Source organism: Sorghum bicolor, chromosome 4 (genome assembly GCF_000003195.3).
Source record: "Sorghum bicolor cultivar BTx623 chromosome 4, Sorghum_bicolor_NCBIv3, whole genome shotgun sequence".
Lineage (NCBI taxonomy): Eukaryota > Viridiplantae > Streptophyta > Magnoliopsida > Poales > Poaceae > Sorghum > Sorghum bicolor.
This window is the reverse complement of record NC_012873.2, coordinates 65,749,992-65,760,603: the sequence shown is the minus strand read 5'-3', so window position 1 is coordinate 65,760,603 and position 10,612 is coordinate 65,749,992. Positions and strand designations below refer to the sequence as shown.

The window sequence follows — 10,612 nt, the reverse complement described above, 5'->3', positions numbered from 1 at the left end:
GGGGAAATGGATGGAAAGGATCAAAGGAGATGAGCACAAAGAGAGGCCGGGAAAAAGTTGCAAAAGGCAGTGGGAATAACTGGATATCCTTTGGTGAGCCTCATTGGAGCCTAGCATTTGAATGCATATGCATAGTAGTACTTTGGCCTACTAATAAGAGGCTCTGCAGTCTGCACCCCAAAGCAAAGTACATGAGCCATGCCTTCATGCTGTGTGTTCTTATCATCATATCTGCACAATAACTTAATAAGGTAGGTAAAATCAATCAAAGGGTCGGCCTTTTTTTTTCCTTCTAATTTCTCTCACATATATATATTGACACATGATACATGATTTTCTACACGGTGACGCAACTAAAGCTATGGAGGGATTCAGTGAAATCTATCTAAATTCTAAACTACACATTCCCATAAGAATCACGTCCGTCCTTGCCGTTCTTCAGACGGCATCGATCACTAGCATAGCACAACGTACGTACAACCACAGAAACAAAACTAGCAATCTAGCATTACAGACTACAGAGCGTTCCGTTTAGGCGATGGACGACGGCCATGATAAAAAGGCTATATATGGTAGCCGTTGATGATCGGACAGCTCCATCTTGCATTCATGCAGATGCAGGGCGAGACCATGCAAGATCCATTCATCCGATCAGATCAACAAAGGCCTCATCATACCTTTAATTTCTTGCCATCCATCACCTGTCAATTATTCGTTTTCCCCAGCCAACCGATCGATCCATCGATCTCAAGTTTTTTTTGCCCCGACAAACAGCAGGGCGACTGGACTGGACGACGTGAGGCCGGCGGGATCAGAGACCCTAGTAGTGCCGCTAGTGTTCTTCCATTCATGTGATATACTTGTGTCACGCTAGCAGGCAAACAGATGCATGGTCGTCTGTCTGTCATGCCGACGGCGACAAAGATAAGCTCCCATTTCATCGTCTGAGCACAGTGCCGGATTTAACCGGCAGGATATTTCTTAACGCTAGCTGGGAATGGGAAAGCAGAAGTTAGTTACTAGTGGTGACGCTAATTGCTTCAGCCTGAAGGTCGGTCGTCGTTGATGATTTGACCAGATCAGTTGCTATCACGGCAAGAACAGATCAAAATTCAAAAAGCAGCCGGCCCTGTTAGGCTGTTACTGTTCTGTTCTTGCACGCTCTCTCTGAAGACATCTGAATTCCCAGTGCACTTGCTGCTTGTTGCTGCGGACACCTGTTGGTGCTCGATCTGGAGGTGGTGGTGGTGTGTGTAAGCTGCTTGACGTCAGGGGTTGCAAGAGCCTGAATATTTCCACTGCTTTGCACCGTGACGGGAGTGGCAAAGGACGACAGGGAGATCAGGAAGATGCATGGCGAGGTGGCCGCCGCGCGCTGCCTGCCACCCTAGAATGAAAAGGGTGGTTGGTGGTGGCATGTGTCGCGACGGCCGGAACCGTGCTGGCCGGACGGAGAAATCAGAAATCTCACTTGCATTGCTTTGCATTGGAGATTCCTCTGGGCTCTGGTTGTTGCATGCATCACCATAGCTAGCTAGCTTAGCTAGCACAGACACAGAGAGGGGAAAGAAAAGCCTGGCAGGGCTCTCTCTAGCTCGCCACCGTGTCGAATTCTGTCTTTTCAGAAGCGACCAAGGGAACGGATCCAACCTATGCCTCACTATTCAATTCCGGGTTTTCTGAATCTCATCAAGCCTCCCTGAACCAGGAGCCTTTTATAGTACTTACATGTATATATTTTTATATACAAAAAGTCTGAACCAGCAGGAACAGACAAGGGGAAGTGAGGAAATCTGCAGGATCAGCATTCTCAAATCCCTGTTCTGAATTGTGAGTTACTGCTGCCTGGGGTACCAGAAATCTTGGAGTAAATACAGTGGTGGTATCATGTTTTCACAAGCTGTTTAAACCGATGGTGTGCGAATATCGACACCGGATAGATTAATTGAAGGAGAGTAACCATGAATTAAGATGCATGACTAATTTGCTAGTATCGGCTGAAGACTAGCTAGCTACTCTACAAAATACAGCCTTACCATGCATAATACTCCAAGAACTAGTCCGGTCCCCTATCTAATTAAAACTCCTGCTATGACTCAAGATTCATGAAGTCATGAGTCATGACACGAGATCAGAGAACCGTGTTGTGATGGCAAGCAAGCCCTGGCTGCTCACCTCTGCAGCTGTCATTTCTATCAAGTTTCATATCCAGTTACCAGTATCCAGACAGCTGCCCGTACTACCTGCTAAGCTCATCCATCACCCTTCATCACATTTTAATTCTGCAAGCGTGAGATCACTTAATTTGCTTTATACCTGCCAATGCATGCAGGCGTTCGTGCGAAACATCACCGCAACGATCATTCAAGTGAACACAAACAGATTACAGACCAAATAATCACCAAATTTCAGTCAATCAAATGGCCAATCAACTATTCGTTTGTTATTGCATATATATATATATATATATATATATATATATATATATATATATATATATATATATATATATATATATATAACCCTAACTAGCCTAGCTGGTGTGTCCCAGGGCTCTGAAGAAGAGGCCAAACCGTGCCGCACCTACTGTGACTACTGTCCATCCGTCCTCCAATGATTATTCGCCATACAATGCAATTTCGACACACAAAGCCCTCTTCCCTGTCCTTGGGTAAGCTTTTGACTTGTCACCTACGCGCACAAACCCATGGCAGGCAACAAGGCATATCATCAAGGAACAAAGCATTCAGTTCATCAATAATCCTGTTCATCCATTCAGCATCAGCGGAAGGCAACACGGAGAAGAGAACGGAAGGAGGAAGGCGAATGGCGGCCCGTGTCATTTGTTAACGTGTTTGACTTTTGAGTGCAATTTGGTGCTGAGATAATTTAAGTGTCAGTAGTGGCAGCTAATTGTGTGATTTGGTGAGCAAGTTGGAGTTCTTTTGTTCTTTTTGTTAATTAGACAGGTCCTGCGAGGCTAGCTAGGCTAATCAGTGAGTGATGATCAGACAGGAGAAAGGCACGTCTACCCTAAAGTTCCCCATATGAACCATGCATGGCCAATCATAGCTCAGATACTGGTGTATAATATAGTGTTGGTAAAGATCGCAAGGAACAGCAGGTTCCAAAATCCAAATAGATGTCAAAGGCAACGAGTCCCTGCAAGGTCAAGTTAAGCCGAGTCTGATTGGGAGGACAAGTGCAAGGAATTCTGAACAATAATGCAGATCAAAACAGGTTACCTACTTCTAATTGCTAGGCTACACTGTAATTTTGGCCAGGCCAGGCCACAATTATGTATACCAAGGTGGTGAAATTATCCTTGTTAATCAAACTGTAATCAGGTATTCCTACATAAAAGAGGAGAACGGAACTGGCAGGTAAGTGACACTAACAAATGAGAATCTCAGAAAGTCAGAATGTTGGACGCGACAGGCATCACACTGTTTATACATTCATGGAGCAGAGCTACCTAAACATCCTTCTCCATTATGTCTGCAAAATTATATGCTCTCCATATTTAAAATTAGAAGTCAAATTGCATCCAGAGTGACAAGCAATGGAGCATAACAATGGTAATGCAATTGATACCGCTGCTCCATGGTCTCCTTGGATAGACAGTGGCTTTACCTGATCGATGAGGACTGAACAGGAAAACTACTCTACTCTCCCTCCAAATAAATGGGGGTACAGCAAAACCACAAGATAACTTTTACAAAAAAACAGGCGATATATATTGTAACCAGACATGGAGGTGAAACAAGGACGATGCAAACATATGGTCATTCAAATAGGAAGTGGTGATATATACAGGGAAACAGTATTATACTATTATTTTTAGACTATGTACAATCTGAACAAGGATAGCTCTAGTCGTGTTCGATCCATCTCTCCTAGGACACAATTTGTATGGGGAAAAAGGATAACTGTGTCCAGCTTTGATCGTGCCTATTACTTTGCACATCTAATACGTGCCAGCAAGATGAAGCAAGTCAAAACTTATTTACAATTACAGTCCAACAGTTCCCATCAAGACAATACGCTATATAGCATACTTGTTTTCGACCGAAGGCATTTGATAGCCGGTTTACTGCAGGATTAAAAAAAAATATCCTGAAACAGGTAACAGAAACGTCAGTTTTTACTAGTGGGTCATACAAGGAATAAACAAACCCAATAGCTGACTCACATTAAACATGCTTTGGAATCTCCATGACATACTTTTTCTTCCATGAAGTAAGCACTTGATAAATAATCACTTGGAGTAGGGTAAACTGAGATGCTGCCAAGACATTTGAAACATACTCATAATCCAGTTTGAACTCTGCCTTCCTCTTGTAATCACTATATTGGATGTGGGAACACTTACATGATCCATTTATGGCTTCCAAACCTTTACTTCACATTCATTGCAGCGGCCATTTTCCTCAACCTTTGAGATATATCAGTGAAGGACGGTCTCTCAGCTGGATCACTGGACCAACAGCTTTCCATCAACCCCTTCCACTCAGGATCACACCACGAAGGGATTTGAGGACGTAGGGAATCGTTTACAATGCCCCCTAGAAAAATGCATTACAATGAAATCACTTCTGTGACATAATAACAAGCCTCGGCGATATATTTATGACTAAGATTCAAAAAACTTAACATAAATCCCCTATCTGTATTATGTGTACTGAAATGACACAGCACAATGTAGGGCAAATCCACAGCTACCAAATTGTCAATGTTACTATGCAAAAGGAGAAAAAGTCATGCTATCACAGGAAAATCCAAAAAAGGAAACAAATTCTGCAAGTGCAACTACATAACTACACCATACATATTGTTAAGTCCTTGAATCTTCATCATCATTTCAGTTCCAATAACCCGATTCAAGGTACAACTCCAACTACATTAATCTGGCTTTGTATGAAGTCCACTATTTAATTATATGTCCCACCTTCACTACTCAAGACATCTGGGGACTTACAACTGACCCATTTATATGTCCACTATAGATACCACCTTCTTTTCTATTAGCTCGGCCTTATTTATTCTTTCAAAGCTGCATCCAAATCCAAATGCAAGTAAATTCTAGAAGATAACTTTCACTGAACATCTGTTCAGAGTTCTGAAGTCCACAAATTATTATAACTAAGATATACCAAAACATAATGTCGAAATGTGGTGGAAAGTGTCATAACAGATCAAGGCATAGCATTCTACATTACTATAGGGAACTTGACATTACCAATAATTTCAGCAGCACGCATATCAGAGTATGGCTCATCCCCAGTAAGCAGCTCCCACATGACAATTCCAAACGAATAGACGTCGATCTACAAGATACATAAAAATAGTTTTTGTCAGAATACAAAAAAGTGGGGCATTGTTTAATATGGTCAAATAAATGTACTTACAAGACAAAGTAGTCTTACCTTCTCTGACACCATATTACTTTTCCCACTCAGAAGCTCTGGTGCCATCCATGGTAAGGTTCCTCTGACACCACCAGATACCAAAGTATGTTGTTTAACCTTTGATAGTCCGAGATCACCGATCTGATCAGAAAGTATTTGAGTTGGGGAAAAGTCAGGAGAAGATATCGACCATTGCCAAAATAATTCCCCAGAAAGATAAAGCAGTAAAGGGAAAGGCTGGGGAAGGGATCAAACCTTGCAGATTGGTCGCTGCGGATCCCTCATGTTCACTAGTAGATTCTCACACTTCAGGTCAAAATGGACTATATTCTTCCCGTGCAAATACTCCATGCCAAATGCAGCATCCATGGCTAATATTACTCTCTTCCGGCGATCTATTGTCCTGCACAAGTGCTTTATTTTAGAGTTTGATAAAGGAGAAATAAAAGATACATATATTCTTATTTCTTGAATTAAGAAATGTAGTACCTGTCTTTTTTCCTCAGGAACTGTTTGAGAGACCCATTGACCATAAACTCAGTAACAGTTGCTAAGCTTCCATCCGGACCATCACGAACTACACCATAAAATGAAACCACATTTGGATGATGAAGTGAGCTTAGGATCAGAGCTTCTTTCCAGAAATCCGCAATCTGCAAAAATTGGATAAATCTGAACTAGAATCATTTTGCACAGAGGCAGAAGTTCAAATTTACTTTCTTCTCAGACCAGTTGAATAACTCAAAATACTGTTCAGAATACTGTCAAGGACTTCGATGAATCAGTAACGTAAGGTCAGTGCAAACATTTGAAAGCACAAAAATCTAAATTTGAGGGACCTATCAACAAAGCAAATTAAACATACCAAACGCTCTCTCTCAGATGGTCTTCCATCAAAGCAACTTGCTTTTATTCTTTTAATAGCAACATCACATCCCCTCCATTTACCATGATAGACCGCACCATAAGTACCTGAACCCAGCTCTCTAATTTCCTCCAAATCATCATTTTGTATAGTCTGCATGATCCATACAGATTATAAATGGAACATAAGGTAAAATTCAAACAGTACTACACAAAAGGAGATCACCAAACATACCTGTAGTCCTTTTGACAAAGCTTCAGCTTCAGCAGTTGTGGACTCAATCTTGGAGCTCTTCTGCCGATCAAGGCTTCCTTGCAAATCAGGGTCCTGATTTGCATCTGTATTCTGCAAAACAAAACGATCTGAGTGGAGATCATTTGTAGTTTAGTAGTTAAAAAGCTCAACCTTGAAGCATTACTTACAACAGCAGTTGCCTCATCCAACTTCTTTCCATTATCGTCATCATCAGGAACAGGTGAAACAGCAGCATTAGCATCTGATTGGACTATTTGTGTCTCAGCAGCATCTTCCAGTGCTGCCTTTTTAACAGAGGCAATTAATTCAGGAAGGAAATTCAACCTATCCTCTGAAATATCCCCACATTCCTGCAGTGCTGTAGCCCCAGCTTCATGTTGCTTTTGCCTGCTTTCATGTTCGGTTGGCTTCTGCTTAGGACTGACTTCATGCACAGCTCCAACATGGTGGGGTAAGGTACTTGGTTCATTCACAGCATGCAAAGGAGTTGTTTCATTCACATTTCGAGTAGAGTTATCATCTGGACCTTCAAGTTTCTTCATTGTGTTTGCATCCAACCTGGATAATTGATCAGTGAGGGGCAATGCAGAAACAGCTACTTTGCTATCAGCATATGATGCCGGCATGGGTTCAGGGTATGCTCTTTCAGGATGAATCAATGGACCTCCAGGTTGATGCTGGATTGATTCAGGAGCAATAAAAGGCTGAACATACTGAGCAGCAGTTGGATTAGACCTAGGTGCAAAAGCACTAGTGTTTTCCATGGCAGAAGGAACATCATGTCCAACAACTCTATATGGTATGTTGCCATTGGGAGGAGTCCATGGGTTTGGCATCCGATCATATCCAGGTAGACCTGGTATCCTGGGACTAACATCACCTGTATTTCTAACAAAGTTTGTGCTAATGCTCCCATTTGGCATTGGCAGGTGTGGGGAATCATATGGTGAGGCAGTGTGAACAGGGCTGTTCGCTCTCCTCCTCAGGGACTGAATCGGTGGCAAATTCTGCTGCATTTGGTAAAAGGAATCTGCACCATAGGCCGAAGAGTGGTTGTAATGCTGCCCAGAGGATTCTTCAAACCCTGCTGGTTGCACATACGACCCACTGCCTCCAACTTGTTGGTTGTGGTACGTGTCATTTATGAGCTCACTGGTACCATGAAAATGGTGAGGACTTTCATGACTAGAACGACCAAGAGATGCTGAATGCATTTCATATACTTTGTTTGGTGCAAATGCTGAATTGACAGAGTTGCCATCGACAATGTATGGTTCAATCACTCTACCATTAGCAGGATGATGCAGCCTTGGATCCTCATACCGCTGATGACTTTGGTTGGTATGTGCATGCCAGACTCTATCATGAGGATGTGACTCATTATAAAACATGGGAGGATGGCCACCATTTTGCTCTTTAACATAAACACCATTTTCCAATCTAACATCTTGACCTCCCACATAATGCTCACCAGGGCGGCAGTAATCTGAACAAGAACTAGCATGGTGACTTGGATAATCACTAATCATGCTTGCTTGGTCAAAATGTTGTTGGACTGGCCGAGTCCAACGAGGGTTCATATAGATAGGATCACTCACTGAACCTTGACCCTTCTGGAATGGTGAACGGCAGTGATCACATCCGCTGTTCCCATCCAAGAAATTGTTGGACCGGCTCAAATTACCGGGAAAGCCTGCATTTTGCTGAATTATAGCACCAGGTGGAAGCCAGACTAAATTATCCACATGTGATGGTGACTGGGCCTCATAATGCCGATATTTTGGTGACTGCCTTACAAAGTCGTCAGGAATCCTCTCATCAAAATCCTCCGCTCCTACTTGGAACCTTGCAGATGATGGTGAAATTGGAAAATCCCTTGGGTCATGCACTCCGTACTGGCCAGGCGAGACATATGCAGGGCTCCAAGGGGAATCCATCTCTCCATACCTCTGACTATGTGATGGACGAGGGACATTCAAATGTCTCAAGCCAGCAAAATCTGGAATTCCTGAATCATTGCCTCCAATGCCAAAAAGCTGCTCCACAGATACAGGGGAGGAAGGTGACTTAACATCACCAAGGCTGTTGAGCGCATCTACATACCTCCTCTCTGTTTCCCGCTCGTCTACATTGTAATGCACAGCCACTGATGCAGCATCATCATCCAAATGCTGAGAAAATAAGAAGATCCTGAGCCGAGTGAAGGCCTCCCCAGTGGCAATGACCTTGTCATACTCCTCCATCATGTTCACCACATCATCGTCGTTCACAACCGAGACCAGCGCATCCAGATCCTCATCAGGTTGCTGGTACTTGATGATATCAGCATCCTTATAGAGCTCTCTCATCCGTGCAGCTAGGTCGGCATATGATATGTCACGCGGCAACATGACAATCCTTGTCTCACCACCAACATATCGAAGACAGCCATCGAGTGGTCGGGGAAGGATACTGCCTCCAAAGCTGCAGAGGAACTTGGCCATGCGTGGTGCCCCCTCAGCCTCAGAACCGCCCGGGACTGCAGCAGAGGGCGCCATACTTGTGTGAGACTGAAACCAAGTTGAAGCGAATAGGTTCACTTGATCAGCACTGAGTCCTGAGTATATCAGACAACTGAAATCCAGCAAGTCCTATGCGCACCACCAATTAGTCACTTCCTGTTGAAAGGGGGCAAAGAAACAGTTATTATTAATGCATTAAAGGAAGACAGGAAAAAAGTGAGGTGTGCATCTCCATCACACAGGTAACTGATCTACACGAAGCTCCGTTACCAAATCACACAGTTACTGATCTACACGAACCTCTGTTACCAAATCACACAGTTATTTTACCACATATTTAGGAGTACTTTATTTTCCAAGTCCATCCAATAGCACCTCAGAAAAATCCTACCGCTAGCTGAGACCCAGTTCTCCAACGATTTTCCATAAAAAAACAAGGACCGCAAATAATAAAGGGTTCAGAAAAAAATGCAGAAGTCATCTGCTGTCGAGAGGGAAAAGCCACAATTTTGATCCCACACAGGGTGAGCCTTCACTGATCACTAATAATGACCTAAATTCCCACAAAAATACAGATACGTAAGAAACGAAGCTGATGCATGCTGAACTAAAACAACTTTCCGAGACAAGGGCCAAGCAAGACTAACGCACGCGCGCTGAAATCAAAGGCCTGCGATCAGACTCCAAAAAAAATTCATGGAACGAGCTCCAGCAATCTCGCTGGAGCACCTCGAGCGGAGCTGCGGAACCGCATGCCACGACTCCCACGAATCTCGACCCACCCCCTCCCGCAAAATCTCAAACCGCCACCTACGAAAACCAACCCCTCCTAAATTCCCCCGGACCCGGAGTAAGGGGAAGGGCCAAAACGAACGAATGGACGCGGAAGCAGAACAAAACGACCGATGAGAAGGAAACAAATTCAGAGAATCCACGAGAGAGAGAGAGAGAGAGAGAGAGAGAGAGAGAGAGAGAGAGAGAGAGCACCTGGCGGCGATCCGGGGCCACGCGAGCACGAGCAGCCGATTGCGGCCGCCTGCCGGGCGGCGCGCGAGGCGGTGGAGGAGAGACGGACGAGTCGAGAAGGATTTGCGGTGGGGAAGGCGAGGATTGGGGGCTGTGTGGGCGGGCTCTGGCTGGGGTGTGGGGCGGGGGTGCGCGCGCGCGCGGATATTCCCTTCCTCGGAGGGCCAGGGATCATGTCACGCGGGCCTCCAGGTCGAGGAAGGCCGCCGCCATTGGGCGCTGGGGCTCGTCGGCGCCGGTTTGGGGGCGGGAGGCGGTGCGGGCGTGCGGCTCCGGGTCCGCGCGGTGTCGGGTGGGGTCGAGAGAGGTGGGGGGAGGGTGGCAGTGGCTGCCTGGCGGGGACGACACGCGGCTTGCCTTTTCTGTTAGGCTCTGCTCCTGCTCTGCTCCCGATTTATCGCGCGACACCGCGGGGTTCGTCCGCTCCGGGTCGGCTCGGCCCGGCTCTGGTCGCTTGCCTGGGCGGCTGGGTACTACACGGCGGCACACCACGCACGAATGTGGAAACCAGTCACGTACGGCGATGCCCATGGAGTCGTCACTACTGACTCAGTGTG

General features: G+C 45.0%; 1 protein-coding gene across 3 annotated transcripts; it reads right to left on the bottom strand.

Moving 5' to 3' along the window:
- LOC110434614 (probable LIM domain-containing serine/threonine-protein kinase DDB_G0286997) lies at positions 3,759–10,299 on the bottom strand. 3 transcript variants are annotated; one of them, XM_021458994.1, is made up of 11 exons: positions 10,017–10,299; positions 6,696–9,185; positions 6,508–6,618; positions 6,274–6,426; positions 5,898–6,061; positions 5,664–5,811; positions 5,427–5,549; positions 5,240–5,327; positions 4,373–4,565; positions 4,193–4,285; positions 3,759–4,116 (listed from the first exon to the last, which is right to left on the bottom strand). In XM_021458994.1, the coding sequence occupies exons 2-9, from the start codon at positions 9,063–9,065 to the stop codon at positions 4,399–4,401; spliced, it is 3,324 nt and encodes a 1,107-aa protein (XP_021314669.1). In that variant the 5' UTR covers positions 9,066–9,185; positions 10,017–10,299; the 3' UTR covers positions 3,759–4,116; positions 4,193–4,285; positions 4,373–4,398. The 3 variants fall into 3 exon arrangements, with proteins under 3 accessions (XP_021314669.1, XP_021314671.1, XP_021314670.1); XM_021458996.1 differs by having other exon boundaries at positions 4,225–4,285; XM_021458995.1 differs by having other exon boundaries at positions 4,225–4,565.